The 26542-nt window shown below is 42.5% G+C and overlaps 2 protein-coding genes across 2 annotated transcripts; one reads left to right on the top strand and one right to left on the bottom strand.

Annotated features, from left to right (window-relative positions):
- Positions 1–7700: 7700 nt before the first annotated feature.
- NOPCHAP1 (NOP protein chaperone 1) lies at positions 7701–20448 on the bottom strand. Its single transcript, XM_079141411.1, has 4 exons — positions 20287–20448; positions 18515–18601; positions 10489–10625; positions 7701–7967 (listed from the first exon to the last, which is right to left on the bottom strand). The coding sequence occupies exons 1-4, from the start codon at positions 20405–20407 to the stop codon at positions 7749–7751; spliced, it is 564 nt and encodes a 187-aa protein (XP_078997537.1). The 5' UTR covers positions 20408–20448; the 3' UTR covers positions 7701–7748.
- LOC306661489 (SKA complex subunit 2-like) lies at positions 16066–17119 on the top strand. The gene is made up of 2 exons (XM_079140487.1): positions 16066–16374; positions 16434–17119. The coding sequence occupies exons 1-2, from the start codon at positions 16241–16243 to the stop codon at positions 16687–16689; spliced, it is 390 nt and encodes a 129-aa protein (XP_078996613.1). The 5' UTR covers positions 16066–16240; the 3' UTR covers positions 16690–17119.
- Positions 20449–26542: the final 6094 nt, after the last annotated feature.

The following is a 26542-nucleotide window of genomic DNA, read 5'->3' as shown; positions in this document are numbered from 1 at the left end:
CAAGCACGAGGCCCTAGGTTCAATCCCCAGCACTGCAAAAATAAAATAAATAAAATAAAGGTATGCCCATCTACAATTAAAATATTTTTTTAAAAAGTCTGAGTAGTACACAGGGCTACTGGATGCAAAGACGCAGTGACAGCCTTTGCTTCTCTGCTCTCCCTGCTGGTTCTACCCTCAAGAGCTGGTTCCACGCATGGCCACGATACAAGAGCTCCAGGAAACATATCCATCACAGTAGAACTTTTTATTTTTGTGTTTTTTTTTAAATATTTTTTTTTAGTTGTCAATGGATCTTTTATTTTATTTATTTACTTATATGTGGTGCTAGGGATCGAACCCTGGGCCTCACACATGCCAGGCAAGCATTCTACCACTGAGCCACAACCCCAGCCTTTTTCTAGTTGTAGATGGACACAGTATCTTTATTTTTTTTATTTTTATGCTGTGCTGAGGCTTGAACCCAGTGCTTCACATGTGCTAGGCAAGCACTCTACCACTGAGCCACAACCCCAGCCCCCATAATACAACTTTGAGAGAAACTGTCTAAGTGCTTCCTTTTTAGGAATGAGAAATACCTTCTGCCCAAAACTCTCAGCCTTTCCTCACTCCTCACCAGGAAGATTCACATCACATCCTCATCCCAAAGCAGTAACTGGTCAGAGTGCTCCATGACTAGATGCTGGAGAATCCAAAGATGACAACATTAAACTTATAGGAAAAGAATCATATGTCCATATTGTCTTTTTTCTTTAAGATTATGAATCAGGACTGTGAACACATGTTTAAGCTGAATTACTTTATTTAAATAAAGAGAAGGAAAAAAGCATTTAATGTACATTTACTGTATATTCCAAACAAGTGAAAGGCACAGGCTAGGCAGAGGGAAATACATAAATTCTTACCATACTAGTGGACACAATAACACACAGTACTTGGCAACATAGTTTGTTTTGCTTTTTTAAGTAAGTACCATATTTTAAACACAATTAAAATATTATTTAGGAGATTCATTTAGAATGAAAACATCACATCAAAGACCATTAAGCCTAATTTCCTGATTTATGGTTGTCAGGGGACCACTGAAAGGAGGTAGGCACTTCATAAGTGTGAACAAGATACTTTACAAGCCTTTGCACAGAACCATTGGAATGGCTGCCATCGTCTCCTATCTAAGCATCAGTCAGAGCAAGCTGCGGGTTGGACAAATCGAAGCACAAGAGAGCTGCTTTCCACAGCCTATGAGGAAATGGCCCATGAAAACAACTTTTTACGTCACTTCCGTAGAATGAGGTCAACAAACGTGAAACACACACTTCAAGGAATTTTTACTTCTGTGTGAGTAGTGGTAACTCCTAAAACGTAAGGCACTAGCAGTGGTGGCCAGTACATAGTGGGCTCGTGATACCAGCTACTGCACAGCCTGCCAGTGTGACGGGGAGAATACAGCCTGGCTGAGATGGAGCTATGGTAGAGCTCTTTCCTAGCACACACCAGGCCCTGGGTTCAATCCCTAGAACTAGACAGAAAAACCAAAACCAAACAAAACAAGAAACTCGACTTTATGGGCACAACTTGTGATTGACAGACTTGAACTCTTTTTCTGTGAATTACTTGTTCGTGTCCTATAGACTTTTCACCACTGAAATATTAGGTTTCCTCCTCAATCTGTAATAGTCCATTATACATTTATAACACTCACTCTTTGTCACATGTACAAGCACTTTCCCCAGTTTATCCTTGCCTTTGAAATTTCTTTGGAACTCACTAGTTTTTAATATTTATTCGTATGAATTTTTTGTTCTTCTTCTTTGTGACTTTAGGCTTTTGAGGTTATGTTCTACAAACAAAAAAAACCTTCCCAACTATATTATTAAATATGAAAATGTGGTATGGAGCTCTTATTTTTTTTACATTTAAATATTTAATCCATATATAATTTATCTTGGCACACGAGGCTAGAATAAAACCTTTTTTAAAATAGCTTATCCTGACAATCTTTATGAATAATTCATCCATTTTATATTTACTGAAATAACATCCTTATCACATATTAAATTTTTGTGTTTTTCTTTTTTCTCCAGCATTCCATAAGCATGTCTACAGGACCTGCATTTAGTTGCCTCTCTCAGCTGCACAGAAGGCACAGTTGTATTACAGGAGACAGCCAGAGCAGGAGAGAAATGTTAAAATTTTACATGTGAGTGTTGACTTTTATACTGACTAGTCGCTTCCCTAGTCACTCAGTCTACTTCTCTTTGGACATTTCAGGCTGAAGTATGAAGTCACAACTTCAAGCTGCCCTATCTAGAATAGTCTACCCCAACTAAAACTGCCCTGCACACCACCCACTGACTCGCCTGCTAACAGTGTTAACTCATTTGTTAACAGTGCCTACCATGTTAATACAGGCATCATCTTTGATCATACCGGTAATGTGTTAAAAAAGCATGATCCAAACAGCATGCTTAGGAATGTGCTGCCTCTACAGGTGAGGACTATATTTCCAGTGCATGTCTCCCCAGTAAAAATCCCTTGCCAATGAAGTTCACAGAGACACTGCTGTGGGACTATCCCTGCTGCTCTCCTTTCTTGATGCAAGTAAACTCTTTTATCTCTTGGTTGTGTTTCTGGCTTTGCGTTCACCACGGGGTGAACACGCTGTGTTCAGTTACAGAACTACAAAGTGCGGCATTACCTTTCCAGCTGAGAAATTTTGTTTCTAGACCTTCACACACTTAGTGAGGCATAGTGAGGCACAGCTGGTTCCAAATTTGAATAGGAAAGACTGAGAAATGATCTTGAAGATTATATACGGAGTATTTATAAGACGCATTGGGCCAGTGAGAAAAATAGGAAAGAACAGGATTCAAAGGGAGTCTGCAAACTCTAATGGAAAAGTTCTATTATCTCTACAGGCTCAGAGACCAGTCTTAAATTCTCAGATCTCTTTTCTGAGAAGAGCCAAGTCTATCCCAGATGAGATCCCCAAAAGTGTAATAACATCAGGAATGAATTCATAATCCCAGCTACTCTGGAGCTACTGTGGAGGCTGAGGCAGGAGGATGGCAAGTTTAAGGCCAGCCTCAGTATTAGTACAGACATTAACAAGGCCACGGAAAGTGGGAGGGGAAAATGGGATGGACCAATAGGAGGGGTCCCAAGACCCAGTGAAAGGAGGCCTATGCTCAGTCGCAGCTAGCACACAGGTTCAGTCAAACCTGTGACCCCTGGGCAAGTACATTCAGCTGCAATATCTGAAGGCAAAGTGTGGCAAATTACCACCTCACTGCAATGTCATTACCATTGTGGTTTTGACCCCCTTTGTGGGCTTTCTTGGAGATGCTGGGACAGCACACAGGCCCTTTGCCTGGAGTTATACCACACTGCCTTCTGATCACATCTGCCAATCATGTGACACAGGGAGAGGGGGGAACTAAACTCAGGTAAGACTGGGACAAAGACAGACTGACCCCAAGACGGGGGCTGCTCCTGCTCCGAGGGCCTCTCTCCCGTCTTGGGAGTGTACTTCACCTCTTCAGAATTCTTGTTCACCTAACACCTTGCGGCTGTCCCATCTGAAGCACCTCCCAGAACCGACAACTGCGCAGACCACGCAGTAGCCGGACTGCTCGTGCTGTGGCTCAGCCGCCCAGCGGTGGACGGCAGGTGGCTGGCTTAGAGACACGCCAGCTCCTCTCGGCCTGTCCCCTGTCGCACCTGCCAGTCTCTTCCTTTCCCTTCCATTTGGGGTCCTGCCCTCTCTCGTCTCTTCTGCCAATGTTCTGTCCTTGAATGGACCCCAGGGCCCGTGACCGCAGCAACTTAGGAGGCTAAGGCAGGAGAATGGCAAGTTCAAGGCCAGCTCCAGGGTCAGCATGGAAATGAAGAAGACCACAGAAACGGGAGAGAAATAAGGGGGCTCCCGGCAGCGGAGGAGGGACCCCGAGTCCATCCCACCCCTGCCTGCTTTGAGCTACAGCAAGGGGTCTCAGGCCCCTCTACCACTCTGTTCTTCCCCTCCCCAGACATAGCAATTTGTGGTCCTTCCTGAACATTCCCTGGGCAGTGCCCCATTGGCTCTCCTTTTATTTCAGTACCAGGGGCACTTAACCCCTGAGCCACATCCTCAGCCCTTTTTATTTTTTAACTTTTTATGTTTTAGAGACAGGGTCTCACCGAGTTGCTTAGGGCCTAAGTTGCTGAGGCTAGCTTTGAACTCCCAATCCTCCGGCCTCAGTCCCGAGCTGCTGGGATTTATAGGCCTACACCGCCGCACCCAGTCTCTATTGGATCTTGCCCTGGGCAACAGCTATCACCACAGTCACTGGCCCTTATAAACCAATGGCCACGGCTACACCTGCCCACCGGGTGCGGTGACTGCTGACGGGCACGGTGGTCTCAGAGCCCTCCCGGGCTCCCCGCCCTCCCTGCCTTATGGTGCCAGACAGAAAAGAAGGGGTCACGCTGGTGCTGAGGCCACACAAACAGGCCCCGGGCAAAGCGGAAAGGAAACGGGTGTGGCACAGAGGAGCGGGCAAAGGGACAGAAACGGAGGCGTGAGTGTGATTCTCTGAGCTTTTCTTAAGGCTTTTATTGGGCACCCCGGTGCCTGCCTGGCACTGACTACAGAGAAGACTGCTCTCCGCACCACCCAGAGCAGGGTCAGGAAGAGTGGCCGTCTGAAGGCACGACAGACGGGGCTCGCCAACGCAGGCCCTCCAGGAAGGCCTCCTCTGTGGGGATGAGAAACGGTCGCCTTCCCGCCAAGCTGGGACCCCCCAGGCCCGGCTCCAGGGGAGCGCAGGGGAGGGCAGGGCCCAGCTGCTGAGCCCCGGAGGGAGCAAGGTGAGTCCTGGATCGGATCCACCCAGAGCCCCACGCACCTCAGAGCGGCAGGCTCAACCTGGAGGAGAGGCGGAGAGAGCAGGGCAGGGACAGTGTCCAGGAAGAAGGCCGCCAGCCTGACCAGGGGCGGGCCAAGGAACGCGAACAGGAACGCGGTGGGTGCACCAGGTCCTCAGCTCCAGAGAGCACCTCACAGGGGCGTGAAAGGAAGCAATCGGCGAGCAGAAAGAGCGAGATGTGGTCAAGGGATACCTTCGGTAGAGAGTTAGAAACGAGGAGTTTATCCTAAAGCAGAATGACCAGACTGCCTCAGAACGGGAGGAGGAGGAGGGCAAAATCAGGTTAAAGCAAGCCACGGAGCCCAAGCCACAGGTCTTTAGAGCCCTGGGTCAGGGCAGCCTTCACCCCGTCTGGATGCCACTGACCTGCGGGAGAGGGTCGCCTGCAAGTTATTTCAAAGGGCACTGGAGAGGCAGAAAGGAGCTGGCCCTGGTCCTCCCTGGGCTACCTCTGCTATGAGGGGAGGGTTCCAGGCTGCGGGAAAATGAACCCCTTCCTACAGGAGCTCTGTGCGTCCTGCTGTTATCTGGGGGCCTGGACCTTGGTAGTGAGAACAGATCTAGGCCTCCTCCGTTTGAGGTCAGGCTACTCGGACACCAGGTGCCCAGGGGTGACAGCCCTGATCTCAGCCGCCCACTTTTTACCTCTGCCCCACTTGGAGACATTATTCCGTGGGTCAGGGAGTACCTGACTGGCACTGTGTGAGACAAAGGAAAGACCAAGTTTGTAGAGGTGCCAGGCTAGCTCAGGCGCACAGTCAAGACCCCCAGACCCCAGGAGTTGGGTGGAAGCAGGCTTGTGGCGAGCATCCTGCAAACTCGTTTATTGCGGGAACAGCTATACATTTTATAGGTTTCTTGCCCAATCACAATGTGCCAGGGGGATCAGACCACCAGGCTCCTATATGTTCCCTTGGTAACACCAGGTCAACTTGGGGCAGTTGTTTACTTTCCGAGGTAGGAGAAGTCCAACGCTCCTCCCTACAAGTTTACACGCTTGAGACATTAACTGCTGCCAGCCAAGAACTAGGATTTCTCCCAACCTTTCCCCCATTTTTATTAATTTGGACAAGGGATTCCTTTAGGAGGACCTGACTGACCTGAACCCTCGTGAGTCTCTTGTTGAAAATGGACCACAAACATTTAAGAGTTGCAAGCATCATAAGGAAGAGTATGCAGGCTAGTCCTAACATTACAGTAGGATTCAGCACAAGTTCCCTCCCTTTGCCAGCCGAGCAGTGAGATCTTCTGGGACAAAATTAAGGGAAATGATGAAGAGTCTGAAGACTGGGGCTGGGTGCTGCATAGCCCCAGATTCCCGAGCAAGGCACAGAGGCGACAGTCAGTGGCCACCGGTCAGGACCTACCTTGGGAGACCTTGCGGGGAGGCCCAGCTTAGTCTCCAAGCCAAGGGACACTCAGAGACGGAGACACCTGCTCATGTGAAGACACTGTACTCTCTCCCTTCCTTCTTTCTACGGGTAGGAAACTCAATGTCAGCTTGCCGACTCTCGAGCGGTTGTAGCTTCAACACTGGAAGACTGACCCTGAGACACTCAAGAAAAAGAGGCTCATCTTTTTTTGTCATGCGACCTCAGTATGAGTTGGGACAGGGAGACTGGTGCCACTTAACGGCAGCATCAGCTATAAGACCACAGTGACCTACAGAAAAACTGGGTTGTTTCATTCATGAGGTAATTTAAAATAGAAACAAACTGACAATATATTTTCACTTTAAAATAAATCTGGTATTTCTGAAAATTCATGCTGAATTTTCAATGAATCTGCACATCACCCCACACATCACCATACACAAAGTCAAGCTTTCCAAACCAAACACTGAATCTCTTCAGTACAAGATCAAAGCTCAGGGGAGCCTTGGAAGATGCAGAATGCTATATATTACAAATCTTCAATAGCCAGCTTTGGTTTCGCTGAGAAACAAAACATACTGGATATCTTAGATGCTAAATTAAATAAGCGGGAGGCCATTACCCTGAGGTTGTCTCCAGTACTCTGAGATTCTACCTAAGGAACTACGACTTGTCTCAGTACAGAAACAAACTAAAACCTAAATTTAGAAGGGCTTTTTCAACCAGTAACAGTTTCAGCCAAACACAAATAGCTGAGCTACAGCCAATCGCAGGTCAACTGATCAGAACTTGTCCAAATAAGGCAAAAGCTTCATTATAACCAATCAAGTTATTTCTGCACTTTATTTCCATGTCTGCCCTCTTTGAACCCCTTTCCACTATGAGTGCTGCCCAATTCATGAATTGTTCTTTGCTCAAATAAACCATTAAACTTATTTGAAAGTTTTCCTTTTATTTTATTTGGGGAGGATATGGGGGATTGAACCCAGGGGCTTTACCCCGAGCTACATCCCCAGCCCTTTTTATTTACTTCAAGACAGGGTCTCACAAAGTTTCTTAGGGCCTCACTGAGTTGCTGAGGCTGGCCCTAAACGTTCGATCCTCCTGCCTCAGCCTCCAGAGTCACTGGGATTACAGGCGTGCGCCACCACACCCAGCAAAAGTTTTCCTTCTAAATATGTCCAGATAAGATAAATGCCTCACTGTAACCAATGGAGCTATTTCTGTTCTTTATTTCTATGCTGGCCATCATACACTGGGGTTCTCTGAACCTCCTCCTTTCCATTTTGAGTGCCACCCAGTTTATGAACTGTTCTTTGCTCAAATAAACCAATGACTTTGTCTAAAGTTTTTCTTTCAACACATAAGAGCACTATCAGTTTCAGAAATGTAAAACAGCCCATGAACCACATTCTTTCCCACAGCATCAGCAGACATGCAGCACCTGTTCCTTTGCAGACCGATTTCTTCACTGCTTCTTTTTTTTACTTGCCGGACTGTCCAGAACTTCAATCTTGCCTTTTCCACCTTCTGAGTTAGGAAGCTTAATGTTGTCGATGGTGACTTCAGAGATGCCGTCACCTTCATCCTCAGATTCGGGACTGTCCTCCGAGCTCTCTTGTGAACTCTCCTCTGAACTGTCCATTTCTTTTGAATCTGAGTGATCCATCTCAAATAAGGCCACATCCTGCAAAAAATATCAGGTGAGAAACCTACTTCATGAAGATTCCCTAAAACTTGTAATTTTTGGAAGTACTCGATATTCAGCATAAAGACACACAAAGGGTAAGAAACTTCACAGAAGATAAATAGGTGATCAACAAATATATGAAAAAGTGCTCATCATCTCTAGTAATAAGAGAAATGCAAATCAAAACCACCCTAAGATTTCATCTAACTCCAATTAGAATAGCTATTATCAAGAACACAAGCAATAATAAGCGTTAGCGTGGATGTGGGGAAAAGGTACACTCATACATTGCTGGTGAAGTTGCAAATTGGTGCAGTCATTCTGGAAAGCAGTGTGGAGATTCCTCAAAAAACTTGGAATAGACCCACCTTTTGACCCAGCTATCCCACTCCTCGGTTTATACCCAAAGGACTTAAAATCAGCATACTACAGTGATTCACATCAATGCTCATAGCAGCTCAATTCACAATAGCTAGATTGTGGAGCCAACCTAGATGTCCTTCAATTGACAAACGGATAAAGAAACTGTGGTATACATACACAATGGAATATTATTCAGTCATAAAGAAGAATAAAATTATGGCATTTGCTGGTAAATGGATATTGAAAAATATCCTGCTAAGTGAAACAGGCCAAGCCCAAAAAACCAAAGGCCGAATGTTTTCTCTGATAAGTGCATGACAATATATATGACAATATATAACGAGGGGAGGTAATGGGGGGGAAGAGAAAAATGAAGGCACTTTGGAAGGTGTCGAGGAAAATGGGATAGAAGGGGGTGTGAGACAGAAAGATCATAGAATGAAACAGTATTACCCTATGTATATGTAAGATTACATGAATGGTGTGACTCTAAATTGTATGCAACCAAAGAAATGAAAAGTTGTACCCCATTTGTGTACAATGAATCAAAATGCAGTCTGTAAAAATAAAAAAGATTTTAGTTAAAAAAAAGAATAAAAAAGAAATGTTTTTAATAGAATATGACACTATCATGCTTTCAGTTGCCAAAGATCCACTACAGTGATGACTGACATTAAAGTCTAAAAGGTGTCCTATAGCCTCATAGGACATATATCGCGAACACACTTCCTTCATTCAAATATTAAAACGAGCCAGGCAGCTCACCAGATTCTAGAGATTCAACAACACAAAATCAAAACAAAACCCATGCCTTCATTTTCAGCAGGGACCAGCAAATGACAATCTGCAGGCCAAACCCTACCTGCTACCTGCTACCCACCACCCACTTTTGCTCAGCCTATGAACTAAGAATGGCCCAGAGAGCCCAAAGTATTTACCCATCCCGTTGCTTACAGAAAACGTTTACTGATCCCTGTTCTATGGGGGAAAGAAAGGAAAATAAATACATATAAAGCACAGTGTAGGGGGGGTGAAAACAGAGAAAAATAAAATAGGGTAAGATCCAGGGAAGCCCTCTTGATGAGGTGACAGCTGAGAAGAGATGAGTCAAGATGCGGAAATGCAGACAAACGCACTATAGGCGGGAAAACCACCCCGGAGACCTGGAGCAGGGCCACTGGAGCCCAGGGCAGCAGACAAGGGGCTGTGAGGAAAAGAAGGTCAGAGAGAGCGAGCAGGAGGCGGGTCACAGAGCCGGTGAAGCCAGTCACTGTGAAGGTGACGGGAGGGCCTCAGGGACGAAGCTGCGGGCCACACGCTGGGAGAAGAGGGCAGCGGCAGGAGGCCCGTCAGGAAACCACCGCAGGAGCTCAAAGGAGAAACCATGACTTGGACAGAGAGGCAGCAAAGGAGGTGACGCGGAGGACTGGGCTGGGGATCTGTTCTGAAGGCAGACGGCACCGGGTTCCGATGAACGGGTGCTGCTGGCCACGCCGCCAGCCTGTTCCGACACCAGTGTCACGGAGGGAGTTCCAGGGGCAACAGAAGGAGCACAGACCAGCAGTTTCACCGGAAGCTCGCGGGAGCCATCATTTCTCATCAGCACGTCACTCGCTTTCACACACTCAGCGAATCAGATTATAACTACCTCTTTTGGGAAAAAAATTCAGCTAGGACAAATCAATGCTTCAAGTTAACGAATGTGGTATCTGGCTTGAAAAAGCCCACCTGTGACCCCACATGACGAAATCCCAAACTCCACCCACAGAAGCTCACAGACTGGCCAAGGCACCATGAGACGTCTAGATGCCTCTGCAGTGGTGGACGAGACTCTTGCGAGGAAAATCAACACTTAAAGATCAAGTGGGGCTGGGTGCCATGGCACATGCCTGCAGTCCCAGCGACCTAGGAGGCTGAGGCAGGAGGATCACAAGTTCAAAGCCAGCCTCGGCAAAAGTGAGGTGCTAAGCAACTCAGTGAGACCTGTCTCTAAATAAAATACAAAATGGGGCTGGGGATGTGGCTCAGAGTTCAACCCCCAGTACCCCCCACGCCCTAAAAACGAAAGATTAAGTGGGAGAGTTCTCACTCTGACTTTCAGGTAGGAGGTGCATTGCTGATCTCACCATAGGAAATGAAAGCAGAGCATAGTTACCATCTGTATCACTCTTCCAAGAGTCCCGTCTGTATTCTCAATGTCGAAGCGACCAGGCGGAGCAACTGCCATTTCCTTCCTCAGGTTCTCATTTGCCCGGGCCATCTGTGGGAGAAAGGCCTGAACCCGGTCTAACACTATGGAGAGAGAAAAGGCACAGCGACTTTCATGTCAGTACATCCGAGACCCAGGATTCTGCGTAGAACGCATCTGGACTGAACAGCAGTGATGGCGGATCTTTCAAGGTCCCGTGTGAAGGACCTCTACCCACTTCTGCATTCTCCCCAGTGCCGAGAATCGAACCCAGAGCCTCACATGCTCGGCAAGCACGTTGCCACTGAGGCCTACATCCCCAGCCCTTGTTTTGAATTTCTTCTTGAGACAGAGTCTTAGCTGCCCAGGCTCGCGCTGATCTCATGATCCTCTTCACACGTGAGTGTCTCCACGCCAAGGCAGGGAGTTCTTAAAGCAGCAGGACGATACAATTCAGCACCTAATTATTTCTTTAAAAAGAAAAATTGCTTTTGCAGTCTTGGGACTGAAGCCAGGCCCCTCCACATGCTCGGCAAGCACTCTACCACTGAGCTACGACCCCAGCCCTTAGGTGACTGTTTTGAGACGTGGTCTTGCTGACTGCCCAGGGCGGCCTCAACCTCGCAACTCTCCTGCCTCAGTCTCCTGAGAAGCTGGGATCACAGGCGTGCACCACTGTGCCTGGCTCAGATGTTTTATTCATATTTCCCACACAACCCCAGAACTACAAACTGCTGAAAGCCTGGCATTCAAAAACAAGTACCCGAATAAGGAGACAATCTGACGTGAGTTGAGTATGCCAGGCTCGAGGCTGACAGACTGACAAGGTCATTACTCTCCGCTCCACCTCACAACTGACCTTGAGCAAGTTAATTACGGAATGATTGTCAGCGCTGCCCAACCTCTGTTCCCCCACTTTCTCATCTTCCGTTTAAGCCTGTGTTACTGTCAGTCACTCAGCTCTCATCCCACACGCCTGAAACTCCCACACCTCGGCCATGTAACATGTTCGATGGCACACAGAGACGAATGCTCTGCCTGGGCTAATACCCGACCAATCTGTGGGGTTTGCACTTCAAGAAACAACTCCTCTGAGTGAATCCGAGGCTGGGCCTTCTGAGAGACCAGCCAGCTTGCCACAGATGGGGAGGGCCTGATCTAGATCCAGAGCTGCAGACCTCTCAGGGCACCGAGCACCTGGATCCAGATGCGCTGGAAATTGCTGCTGGGCCTTTTACCCACTAAAATGAGCCAACATACTTTCTTTCTTTTCTTTAGACAATCTGAGCCGCGTTTCACCTCTCTGCAACCAAGGGTACTAACCAATAAATATGATTTTACCACTCGATACCTGGGGTGCTCCTCTATGACAGAGGGGTGATAACTACCAGGCACCATGCTGAACACAGAGGAGTCAACAAACACGGGGTATTTAACTTCCTTTTATCTCAAGAGGCCTCACACAAAACTATGCACAGAATGGACTCTCAAAATTTATTAAGCCACTACTAGGGCGACACACAGATGACTAAAATATCCAGAGGACAGAAGGAAGAAAGAAAACGATGGTAAGGGACAAATGAACGATCTTTAACTGGAAAATAAGGCTGCTGGAAGGACTGCTCAGGACCATCACACACCCACAGCCTGGCACAGAGTAACTGTTAGATCTGCTCCCCATCCAGACACACAGACCAACATCAAGGTGTTCCTGCGTCTGACGACTCAAATCTATTACACAGGCAGGATCTCTTTCTGCTTTGGGGTACCAGGGACTGAACCCAGGGGTACTTTACCACTGAGCTACAACACCAGCCCTTTCTATTTTTTATTTTGAAAGAGGGTCTCACTAAATTGGTTGGGCCTTGTTAAGTAGTCAAGGTCAGCCTTGAACTTGCAATCCTCCTGCCTCAGCCTCCCAAGTAGCTGGGACTGATGGGATTACAAGTGTGTGCCACCATGCCCTGCTCAGCTGCTGATTTTAACTAATGAATCCGGTGAAGCAAAACAAGTACCAACATACTCAGCCTGAATCGTCATTCTCAGAAGCCAATTATTTCTGCCATATTCTAGGAGAGTATGTGACAAGCCCTGAAACTGGGCCAGTTGTAATTTTTCTACATTAAACAAAGGCCAGAATACAATAAATAAAATTAAAAATCCCAGCATTCGATAAAAAAATTGCCAAACATGCAGCTGGGTATGGAAGTATATGCCTGTCATTCTACCTACTGGGAAAAATGAGGCACAGGGATGCAAGTTCCAGGAAAGAGAGGGCAACTCAGTAAGAACTTGTCCAAAAAAAAAAAAGAGCCAGAGCAGTTAGACAGACCAAAGAAATTAAAGGACTACAAATAGGAAAAGAAGAACTCAAGCTGTCACTATTTGCTGATGACATGATTCCATATTTGGAGGATCCAAAAAACTCTACCAGAAAACTTCTAGAACTCATAAATGAATTCAGCACAGCCGCAGGATATAAAATCAACATGCATAAATCTAAAGCATTTTTATTCATAAGCGATGAACCATCTGAAAGGGAAATGAGGAAAACAACTCCTTTCACAATTGCCTCAAAAAAAATACAATACTTGGGAATCAATCTAACAAAAGAGGTGAATGATCTCTACAATGAAAACCACAGAACATTAAAGAAAGAACTTGAAGAAGACCTTAGAAGATGGAAAGATTTCCTGTGTTCTTGGATAGGCAGAATTAATATTATCAAAATAGCCATACTTCCAAAGGTGCTATACAGACTTAATGCAATTCCAATTAAAATTTCAGTGACATTTCTCATAGAAATAGAGAAAGCAATCATGAAATTCATCTGGAAGAAAAAAAGACCCAAAATAGCCAAAGCAATCCTGGTCAGGAAGGATGATGTAGGAGGTATCACAAAACCAGAACTTAAACTCTACTATACAGCAAGAGTAACAAAAACAGCATGGTACTGGCACCAAAACAGACTGGTAGACCAATGGTACAGGATAGAAGACACAGAGACAAACTCACATAAGTACAGTTATCTCATACTAGGCAAAGTTGTCAAAAACATACAATGGAGAAAAGATAGCCTCTTCAACAAATGGTGCTGGCAAAACCGGAAATCCATATGCAGTAAAATGAAATTAAACCCCTATCTCTCACTCTGCACAAAACTCAACTCAAAATGGATCAAGGATCTAGGAATTAGGCCTGAGGCCCTTCATCAAACAGAAGAAAAAGTAGGCCCGAATCTCCATCACATTGGCTTAGGACCAGACTTCCTTAACAAGACCCCCGTAACACAAGAAATAAAAGCAAGACTCAATAAATGAGATATATTCAAACTAAAAAGCTTTTTCTTAGAAAAGGAAACAATAAAAAATGTGAAAAGAGAGCCTACAGAGTGGGAGGAAATCTTTTCCACACTCACTTCAGAGCACTAATCTCCAAAATTCATAAAGAACTTAAAAAACTTTACACCAAAAATACAAAGAACCCAATCAATAAATGGGCTAAGGAAATGGGCAGACACTTCACAGAAGAAGATATACAGGTGATCAACAAATATATGAAAAAGTGCTCATCATCCCTAGTAATTAGAGAAATGCCAATTAAAACTACCCTAAGATTTCATCTAACTCCAATTAGAACGGCCATTATCAAGAACTCAAGCAATAATAAGTGTTGGTGTGGCTGTGGGGAAAAAGGCATACTCATAAATTGCTGGTGGAGTTGCAAATTGGTGCAGCCACTCTGGAAAGCAGTGTGGAGATTCCTCAAAAAACTTAAAATGAACCCACCATCTGACCCAGCTCTCCCACTGCTCGGTTTATACCCGAAGGACTTAAAATCAGCATACTTCAGTGACACAGCGACATCAAAATTCACAGCAGCTCAATTCACAATAGCTAGATTGTGGAACCAAACAAGTTGCCCTTCAATTGATGAACGGATAAAGAAACTGGGATATATATATATATATATTATATATATATATATATATAATGGAATATATATATTCCATTATATATATATATATATAATGGAATATTACTCAGCCAGCCAGAAGAATAAAATTATGGCATTTGCTGGTAAATGGATGAAGCTGGAAAATATCATGCTAAGTGAAACAGGCCAAGCCCAAAAAGCAAAAAGCCGAATGTTTTCTCTGATAAGTGGATGATGATACATAATGAGGGGGGTGAGGGGGTGAAGAATGAAGGAACTTCGGATGGTGTAGAGGAAAATGGGGCGGGACGGGGTGGGAGAAGGAACAATAGTAGAATGAGACACAGTATTACCCCATGTGTATGTATGATTACATGACTGGTATGAATCTATATCATGTACAACCATACAAATGAGAAGTTTTGCTCTATTTGTGTACAATGAATCAAAATGCAGTCTGTAAAAATAAAAATTTAAATAAAAAAAAAAAAAAGAAAGAAAGAAAAAGGAGTGGGGGCTGAGGTACCTCAGCAGTAGAATGCTTGCCCACCACATGGGAGGCTCAGGGTTTAATCCCTGGAACTTAAAAACCCCACAAACAAACCAACCAACCAACATATAAAATATGATAAACTTAAACAAAAATATAATAAACTCTATGCCACTTTTTTTTTTTTTTTGCGGTGCTGGGGATTTGAACCCAGGGCCTTGTGCTTGTGAGGCAAACACTCTACCAACCGAATATAATAAAATTTTGAAATGGGCTAGGGACATACCTAGCTCAGAGGCAGAGCACGGGCCCAGCATGTGTGAGGCCACACACACACACACACACACACAATTTCCAAACATGTAAATAAGGAGCAATGATACAGATGATATAATCAGCAATAAGAATGTTACAATAGCTACACAAATATACTACATCTACTCAACAAAGCACAATGAGGAAACAAAAGATAAAAGGTCTCAAATTAAACATGCAGAGAAGGAAATTATAATTTCTGATTCAGGATTAACAAATTAGTCAATAGAGAAGATGAGTGAACTTGAATGAAGAGCAATAGAAATTATTGAAAATAAAACAAAAAGTAAGACTGAAAAAATACTAACAGATATCAAGGAACCGTGGGGCAACTTCAACTGGCAGAATGTGTAACAGATTCCCTCCAGGTAAGGTAAGAGAGGAAGAGAGTCAGAGAAAAGTATTCAAAGAAAAAAAATCGACTGAAAATTTCCCAAAATTTGATAAAAAAACAAAAACCCATAGATCCAATAAGGTCAGTGAATCCCCATGCTCCAAAATCACAAGAAAAACTATGGGGCACATCATCAAGTTGATGAAAACGAACAATAAGAAAAATCTTAAAAGCAGCCAGAGAAGCCAGTCATGGTGGCACATGACTGTAATCCCAGCAACTTGGGGGAGGATTTCAAGTTGAAGCAATTTCAACCTCAGCAATTTAGGGAGACCTGAAGCAACCTAGGGAGACCTTGTCTCAAAATAAAACATAAAAAGAGCTAGGGGATGTGACTCAGTGATAGAGCACACCTAGGTTCAATCCCCAATACTGTAAATAAAATAAAATAAATAAATAAGTTAAACCAAAAAAAAAAAAAAAAAAAACACAAAGGCTAGTGACATCATCACCAGCAGCCCTGCACTATAAAAAATGGTGTTTATCAAGAAGGTAATATATTTTAAACAGACCAAAGATTTAACTGATAGTTCACCAAAAACACACAAACAGTAACACATGAAAAGGCACTTGAACTATTCAACATGGAGGCGGAGGTCGATAAGCTCGAACTGATGTTCCAGAAAGCCAACTCTGATCTGGATTACATTGAGTATAGACTGGAATATGAACTTAAGAGAAAACATCCTGATCCAGCAGGCCAGAACAACCAATCATTGTGGTCCAATGGCACCATCTGACTGACTAAAGGACTCTTCCTAGTCATTGTCTTTCCAGTACTGTTGTGAAAAATCCAGTTACAGTCTTACAGGATTTGTCTGCGATAAAGTCTCGCTATCGAACTTTATATGCACATTCTGAATCAGTTGCTGTTGAGCAGAAAGACACAAAGAGCCACATTTATGCCACTTTGAATAAGACTATGACCATGATACAAGAACTACAAAAGCAAACAGACCTGGAGCTGTCACCACTGACTGAAGAGGAGAAAACTGAGATAGAGCAATTAAAATCTCACACAACAGACTTATGAAGAAATGGACTTGCAAAAGGAAACTAATGAAGAGATCTGTTCCAGAGAAATTTAGGACGATGTCTTGTTAACACTTGATTATTAGAGGTGGGGGGCTGGTAAAGGAGAAGGAGGTTTGGCTTGAGTGACAGGGTACAATACCTTTAATCTGAGTGGAAATTATAAGAGCAGATATTATTTGTATAAAATTTAGCTTTAAAAAATAAAAGGAATGGGAAAGCAGGGATTTAAATATATATTTGCATATATATATCCTTAGTTTTGTAGTTTTAACTAAGGAAGTCCCTTAATATTATTTTGGACCTGTTTTCTTTTTGTGTAGTTGAGATAATGTAGATATTCTGTCTTGTCATAAAATAATGTTTATGTATATTTCAGGAGTCAATGTGTAAATGAGTATGATTTAGAAAGTAAAGAACAAGCAACATTTAAAAAAAGAAAAAAGAAAAGATGCTTGCTAGTTACAGTGGCACACGTCTGTAATCCCAGACACTTAGTAGGCTGAGGCAGTAAGCTCAAAGCCAGTCTCAGTAACTTAGCAAGACCCTATCTCAAAATGAAAATAAAAAGGGCTGGGGATGTAGCTCAGTGATAAAGCAGTGCCCGGAACTCAATTCCTAGTACCAAAAAAAAAAACCTAAAAAACAAAAAACACAAACTAATACCACTGCATACACTCAACAGAATAGACCACAGTCCATGTTAGTGAGGATATGCAGCAACTAAAGCCCATACCTTACTCTCAGGAATGCAAAACGACAGATGAACTTGAAAAAGCAATTGGGCAATTTCACTTCTAAGTATGTACCTCCCCAAGATGCAAACCTATGTCCACACAAAATCTGAACGAAAAGCTACCAGGTAGTCATTTTAGCTACTATAGATTCAGTGCACAGAATGATTTTTAGAAAACTCATGATTTCTTAGTTTAAAGATGTGATAACCTCCTGCATCATTTACCTTGTTTTCATTACATTTTTGACATTAAGTCTGAATTACAGAAATATTGACTAGTATATGAGAGTTGTTTGAACAGTGAGTGCTGAAGAAATTTACCCAATGTGCAGGACAACAATATTATAGAATAATTAATAAAGAGGACCGGCCTTGTTATGTCCGTAAGCATACCGTAAGCAACATTTATCATTTACGTACCTGCGTCCAATTCAGAGGGATGTAGTGGTGCTTTTCTATATACGTATATTAAGTTTAGGGCTTACTAAAAAAAACCCCACAGAGATTAACAATAATTGTTTCTTGTTTTTTTTTTGCAGCACTGGCAATTTCTCCCTCTACTAAGCTATAACTATCTTTTATTTTATTGTATTTTAAACAGGGTTTTGCTAATATATCCAAGCTGGGCTCTAACGTGCAATCCTCCTGCCTCAGCCTCCCAGATAGCTGGAATTAGAGACACATGACATGGTGCCAGCAATAGTTTTTGTTGGTTTCTTTTTTGAGAGTGGGTCTCACTATGCTGCCCACGTTGGTCTCAAACTGCTGGACTCCAGTGATTCCCTAGCCCCAGCCTCCAAGTACTAGGATTGTAGGAGCAGATCACCACACCAGCTATTAACAATAATTGTTTTTGGCTTCCAAAAATGCACACCTTGAGTAGTTTTTCAGGAAAAGTCATCCTCTAAAGAAGCAGGGGTAACATAAGAAATTCTATCCTTGTGTATTGACTTTTCAATAGGACTTATTCCACTGGACTCTGTGGCATGATGTCTGACCATGAAGACAGACCATGGGACACCATCAAATAACATCTTAATTAAACAAAATTCAGCATTAGAGATCACAAGACAGGGAATGAGGTACTTACACGGACTCCTCTCTATCCGAACTGTCTGAAGAGTGGAAGTCTTTCTGGAGTTAGGCTTGGAGTTAATGAGTAACCTGTCCCATATACCTGGAAACACATAGAAACTTATTTATTATAGCATAATAAAAATGATAAGGGATGAGGTCTAGGGGTGTAGCTCAGTGAAAGAGTGCTCGCCTAGCACATGCAAGGCCCTCGGTTCAATCGCTAGCACTGTTAAAAAAGAAAAAAATACTCCAAATTCCAGCATATTAGGACTCTGTGTGTATATCCACCTCCCCTTTCTTTAGCCTGTCTCCTTCACCTCTATTATATCACCTATGAGTAATAAATGCACATTACACTGCACCTTTCTAGATCAGAAATGCATCAGTGGACAAATGGGAGTCTGTAATGACAGAGGACGCAGTACCGAGTATAATAACGGTCAAATGAAGCCAGAAATCGTTTCTAGCATTTGGAGCATTTGTTTCTTCATCTGTTACTTCTGGTTACTTCTTCAGAGATGCCCAACCTAGGCAAAGCAGCTCTGGGGGAAATTTTGTCTCCCATTCCACCTTTTCAGCTTTTCTCACTCACTTTTTCTCCAGTCAACTCGACTCTCTAGCCCATGAGAGCTCTCAGAACAGGACTTTTAAAATTCAAGACTCTGCGCACCATTTCTTTCTCTCTCTCTTTTCTTTTTATTGTGGTCCTGGGGACTGAACCCCTGGGGGGGGGTGCTCTACCATTGAGCTACATCCCCAGACATTTATATTTTAAGACAGGATCTTGCTAAGTTGCTGAGGCTGGCCTTGAACTTGTGATCCTCCTGCCTCAGCCTCCCCAGCTACTGGATTTGTACACCATTTCTAATACCTGGAAAATCTATTCACTCTCTGGTACAAAAATCCTGTTCTTCTTCAAAGCAGAGAGAGCTAAAGAAACATCCACTGAATATTTACAACTTAAGGACTAGTGATTGGATCAGAGTTAAGAGCAGAGTCTGCAACCAGGCTGCTTGGAACCACCTCACCAGCTTTGCTACTTTCCAGCCGCAAGACTTTCAGATACATTCTTTAATATCTGTTTGGCTTTTTATTTGTATGCACACCAGGCCTCAACTTCCTCACCTATAAAATGGAGATAACAAGTGAACCTTTTGCACAGGATCGTGAGGATTAAAATCGTTCATTCCTGAGGCGTAGTAAGCACTATACAAGCTTTGGCTATCATTGTTATTTTAACTTCTTCGCAAGCTCTGGATTCTCACCTTTTCTTCAAGCTAGAATAAAATCTTTCCTTCAACCTACTTAGAACAGTCCCAGGCCCTTTTATGCATTCTCCTCTTACTCACAGAAATTCTATTGGTAAAAAAGTAAAAGCGGAGATTTGGAGAAGGTTAACGAGTCTCCTAGAAGGCCCACTGTGGAGCCTGGATTCGAAGCCATCCTTTAATTCTACGTTAGCGTCTGAAATTCCGTGCACGTCTCCCTCCACGAGACAGCTGCACTCTGGAGTGATGTGTGCACGCAGGGGGAGGAGCGCAGTGCTAAGCTCAATAATCAGCAGCCTCCCCTACCAGCGAGGGCTCGGACCCAGACAGCCGGCCCCACCGCCCTCGCTCCGCTTTGCGACCCAGCTTGGACGCACCGGAGCAGCCCCGCCGCCCAGTACCTGGCGGAACAGAACCGCCCGCGATCCGCCCCAGCCCCGCCGCGGCCTCGCACGGTCCCGGGGGCTCCCGTCCAGGGTGAGGGGCCGCGCGTCCGCCGCCGCCACCGGCCCCTCACCTCCTCGGACATCGCTCCCCACTGTCAGCAGCTCGCTGGACACTGCGACCCCCGAGCAGCTCTGGGTGGACGACGAACAGCTTGAGCTGGGGCTGGCACGAAGCTGGCCGCGGACCTCCATGCTTTCCCAGCCGGCATGCAGGAAAGAACCCGGATGCAGGAAAGAGGAGACAGCCAAGGGGGCGTGGCCAAGCTTGCGATTGGAGGAAATTGCGCGGGGGCGGGGCGGGGCGGGGCGAGGGCCGCCGGGCGAGAGTGACACCTAGCGCAAGGAGGAGGTTCCCACTTTGGGGAAAGCAAGGTTGGGTCTTGAGGTACTGTCGTTGTCCTTAGAGCTGGCGAGGCTCTGTTTCTTTAAACAAATTCAAAGAGGAAGAGCATAGCTTGAGGCTGCTTCCTCTTTATTATTTTCTTCTTAAATTTGTTTTTTAAGTTGTGGGAAACACATAACGAATTTATCCTCGTGGGCATCCTAAGTGTACCGTTCAGTAGTGTTGACAGTATTGCTGTGCAACCAGCACATTTCAACTTGCAAAACCGCAAGTGTGCCCAGGTGCGGGGGTGCACACCTTGTGATCATAGGAACTCGGGAGGACGAGCCAAGAGGATCTCAAGTTCCCGCCCAGCCTCAGCAACTTAGCAAGACCCTGTCTCAAAATAAAGAGTGAAAAGAACGAGCTCCGCGGTAGAGCGACCCTGGTTCCATCTCTACTAGTGTAAAGACAAAACAAAACACCCCGAAACCCTGGGTAAAGGCATGTAACTCGGTGGTAGAGCGTCAGCTTAGTATCCAGGAGGCCCTGGATTCTATCCCCAGCACCAAAAAAAGCGTCGCAGGGAACCATCATTCTGCTCTTTCTATGAGTTTGATTATTTTGTATAAGCAGAATATATATAGTACTTGTTTTGTTTTGTTGTGTCATGACTGGTTTATTTCACTTAAAATAATGTCCTGAAGGTTTTTCCATGTTGTAGAATATGACAGGATTCCTCCTTTTTGAAGGTTAAGTAATATGCCATTTCTTTGCCCATTCGTCCCTCAATGGACACTGGAGTCACTCCCCCTGCTTGCCTATTATGAACAATGCTGAGAAACTTTTAAACACCCACAGAGACAGTCATTCAATTTTCCATTGAAATTTATTTTATTTTTTTCTTCTCTAACATCTCTACCCTATTTGAATTAAGGTATTTCTCATGCATCAGTTTGTTGAGGATGTTGATTCATGAGTGATGTTTTGCAGCTTTGTTGTGTATTATATTTTTATTTTTTTCTTTGTATGTATTTTATTTTTGTCTTTGCATGTATTTTTCCTTTCATTTGTCTGTTTTCCTGGATTCTCTTTCTACATTTTCTCCAGCTAACAGCCAATCTCTGTCAGTTCCTCTTTCACTCTTCCTGTGGATTTTTACTGCTAGCTTCTCTCTTCCTCCCACATGAACATCTTGTCCTATACTACTTCTGTTGTCTCTTTGTCCACCATTTGAAATTGTAAACACTTTTAGCTAATTTTGTTTATATTGTAAACAGCGATTAAACACATCATTTCTGTTTATTGCAGGAAAGCAAGTAGACACCTCAGTGGTAGCTGTTAGGTTTAAGGTTATATATTTTTTACACTGGGTGCTGTTGATATTGGTCTCCTCCATAAAGACAAGGTACTGGGAAACTTCAAGGTACTGGGATGATATAAGTTTACAGTACTGCCCTAGATCCATACTGCTAGATGGGAAAACACACAAACAACATGAAAAAACAAAGGAAAAAAGTGCCCCAAACAAAACCAAGATGGTCCAATAACAGAATCCACTGACGACACAGTGGAAGAAATGTCCAAGAAGGAGTTTAGAATTCACATAGTTAAACTGATCTGCCAAGTAAAGGATGATATAAGGAGTAAAATCAAAGAGAAAATACAGAAAGTGAAAGATCACTTCAATAAAGAGAGATTCTGAAAAAAAAAAAAAAAGCAGAAATCCTCAAAATGATGGAATCAATAAACCAGATTATAAATTCAATGGAAAGCATTATCAACAGACTAGACCACTTGGAAGACAGAACCTCAGACAATGAAGAAAAAACACATATTCTTGAAAATAATCTTGATCATGCAGAAAACCATGAACAGAACTTCCAAGAATTATGGGATAACATGAAAAGACCAAATTTAAGAGTTATTGGGATAGATGAAGGTACAGAGACACAAACCAATGGAATGCATAATCTTTTCAATGACATATATCAGAAAATTTCCCAAGCCTAAAGAATGAAATGAAAAATCAAATATAAGAGGTTTACAGAACCCCAAATGTACAAAATTACAGCAGACCCACACCAAGGCATATCATAATGAAAACAACTAAAATACAGAATAAGGATAAAATCTTAAAGGCTGTGAGAGAAAAATATCAAATTACATACAGGGAGAAACCAATTCAGATCTCAAGTGATTTCTCAACCCAGACCCTCAAATCTAGGAATAATATATTTCAAGCTCTGAAAGAAAATGCATGCCAACTGAAAATTTTATATCCTGCAAGATTAAGTTTCAACCGGCTGGGGAGATAGCTCAGTTGGTAAAGTGCTTGCCTTGCAAGCACAGGGCCCTGGGTTCGATCCCCAGCACCGCAAAAAAAAAAAAAAATAAAAAAATAAAAAAATAAAAAATTTCAGATTTGAAGATGAAATAAAAATGTTTCATGATAAATAAAAGTTAAAAGAATTTACAACTAGAAAGACTCAGCAAAATATTCCATGAGGATCAAGTGGGAAAAAAAGTGAAAACCAACAAAGGGAGAAACTACACTAAAGGAATAGTCAATCGAAGGAGGAACTAAATCAAATTAAAAACTAGAAATAAACCAAAATGACCCAGAATACAAATCATATCTCAATAATAACCTTGAATGGTAACAACCTAAACTCATCACTCAAAAGACATAGACTGGCAGATTGGATTAAAAATCAAGACCCAAAAATATGCTGCCTTCAAGAGACTCACCTCATAGGCAAGGACATCCATACCTTGAAAGGATGGGGAAAAACATATCACTCACATGGACTGCGTAAACAAGCAGGGGTTTCTGTCCTCATATCAGATAAAGTGGACTTCAAGTCAAAGTTAATCAGAAGAGACAAAGAAGGACATTTTATACTGCTTAAGGGAATCATACATCAAAGAGACATAACAATTGTAAATAGTTATGCCCCAAACAATGGAGCATCTATGTACATCAAACAAATCCTTCTCAATTTCAAGAATCAAATAGACCACAACACAATAATACTGGGTGACTTTAACACGTCTCTCTCACCACTGTATAGTTCTTCCGAACAAAAGCTAAACAAAGAAACTACAGAACTAAATAATACAATCAATGATTTAGACTTAACAGACATAATATATTCATCCATCAACAAGCGAATACACTTTCTTCTTGGCAGCATGCAGATCCTTTTCTAAAATAGACCATATGCCACAAAGCAACTCCTAGTAAATACAAAAAAATTGGAGCTAATACCCTGCATTCTATCAAATCATAATGGGATGAAATTAGGAATCAATGATAAAATAAAAAATAGAAGTTACTCTAATATATGGAGACTAAATAATACACTATCAAATGATGACTAGATAGTAGAAGAAATCAAGGATGAAATAAAAAATACTTAGATGTAAATGAGAATATTGATACAACATACCAACTTCTCTGGGACACTATGAAGGCAGTGCTAAGAGGAATGTTCGTTCCATTGAGCTCTTTTATTAAAAGAATAAAAAGTCAATGAATAAATGACCTAATATTATGTCTCAAAGTCCTAGAAAAAGAAGAACAAATCAACACCAAAAACAGTAGAAGACAGGAAATAATTAAAATCAGAATTGAAATCAATGAAATTGAAACAAAAGAAACAATTCAAAAAATTGACAAAATAAAAAGTTGGTTCTTTGAAAAAAAATCAATAAAATTGATAAACCCTTAACCACACTTAATGAAGAGAAAAAGAGAGAAAACTCAAATTATTAAAACATGCAATGAAAAAGGAAATATTACAACAGGCATGACTGAAATACAGAAGATAATTAGAAACTATTTTGAAAATTTATACTCCAATAAAATAGAAAATATTGAAAACACCAACAATTTTCTAGAGACATATGACCTACCCAAACTGAATCAGGGGGACATACATGATTTAAATGAATCAATTTCAAGTAATGAAATGGAAAGACACCGTCAAAAGCCTACCAATCAAGAAAAGCCTAGGACTAGACAAATTCTCAGCCGAGTTCTAGAAGACCTTCAAAGAAGAATTAACACCAATACTCCTCAAATTATCCCATGAAATAGAAAAGGAGGGAACCTTTCCAAACTCATTCAATGAGGCTAACATCACCCTGATACCAAAACCAGACAAAGACACATCAAGGAAAGAGAACTTCAGACCAATATCCCTGATGAACATAGATGCAAAAATTCTCAATAAAACTCTGGCAAATCGCATATGAAGACGTATTAAGAAGATAGTGCACCATGATCAAGTGGGATTCATCCCAGGGATGCAGGGCTGGTTCAGCATATGGAAATCAATGAACATAATTCATCATATCAATAGACTTAAAAACAAGAATCATATGATCATCTCAATAATCAGAAAAAGCATTTGACAAAATACAGCACCCCTTCATGTTCAAAACACTAGAAAAACTTGGGATAGTAGGAACATCCCTCAACATTTTAAAAACTGTATATGCTAAACCCAAGGCCAACATAATTCCAAATGGAAAAGGACAAACTGATCTTAAAATTTATAGGAAAATGGGTTTGGGATTGTAGCTTAGTGGGAGAATATTTGCCTAGCATGTGAATGGCCCTAGATTTGATCCTCAGCACTGTGAAACTTTTTTTTTTTTCATATGCAAAAGAAAAGAACTGAGAAAAGCCAAAAAAATTTTATCTATTTATTTGATCTTTTTAATTTTGAGACAGGGTCTCAATAAGTTGCATAGGGCCTTTCTAAATTGCTGAAGCTGGCCTTAAACTTGCAATCCTCCTGCCTCAGCCTCCCAAGTTGCTGGGATCAGCCAAGCCAAAACATTTTTAAAAGAGAAGAACAAAGGTACAGGACTTACACTACCTGATTTCAGAACATACTATAAAAATACAACAGCAAAACAATGTGATGTTGGTGTAAGGATAGACAATTAGATCAGTGGAATATTACAGAAATGTAAGAAATCGATCCACACATATATAGTTAATTGATTTTCAGCATAGATAGCAAAATAGTATAATTGGGAAAAAATCCTCTTTTAAAACAAATAGGATAATTGGATATACGTATGCAAAATAACCTTGATTCTTACCTCTTACCACACTTGTAAGTTAGTTCTAAATGGATCAGAAAGGCAAACAAGATAAAACTGTAAAACTCTTGTGGGGGAAAAAGAGAAAATATGTGTACCTTTCATTTATGCAGAGTTTTCATAGATAAGACATGCTGTTATCTGAAATTTTGTGTCTTTCCAGAATTCATGTACTGAAATTCTGACTGCCGAGGTGATAGTATTAAGGATCGGGGCCCAGCCAGCCATGGTGGCAGAGGGCCTATGGTCTCAGCTGCTTGGGAGGCTGAACTGGGAAGATCACTTGAGCCAGGAGTTGTGGTCCAATTGGGCAACATAGCAAGACCCTGTCTAAATTAAGATGTTCTGAGGCGGGGGAGTGCTGGGCCTTGGGAGATGATTAGATCACAAGGTCAGAATACTCACAAGTGGGATTAGTGTCCTTATAAAAGAGGCTGCAGAGATCTGCCTTGCCCCTTCTACCATGTAAGAACCCAAATAGGAACTAGAGAGTAAGCCCTTACCAAATACAGAATCTTTCTTTTTTTAACTTTTATTTATTTTTTTCATTGACTTTTTTTTGACATCGATAAATATTTAAAAAAATTTTTTTTTCATACATGTATATAGGGTAATAATGTCTGTCTCAATATACCATACTTCCCATCCCTACCCACCCCAACCCTCCCCTCAGTCCTTCTATACAATCCAAAGTTCCTCCATTCTTTCCTACCCTCCGACCCCCCCACTATAGATCAGCAGCCACTTATCAGAGAAAACATTCCGTCTTTGGTTATATGGGATTGGCTTATTTCACTTAGTATGATCTTCTCCAGTTCCATCCATTTACCTGCAAATGCCATAATTTCATTGTTCTTTAAGGCTGAATTATATTCCATTGTATATAT

The sequence above is a fragment of the Sciurus vulgaris genome (genome assembly GCF_902686455.1).
Source record: "Sciurus vulgaris genome assembly, chromosome: 5".
NCBI lineage: Eukaryota > Metazoa > Chordata > Mammalia > Rodentia > Sciuridae > Sciurus > Sciurus vulgaris.
Note: the sequence above shows the minus strand (reverse complement) of the source record. Positions and strands in the feature narration are given on the sequence as shown.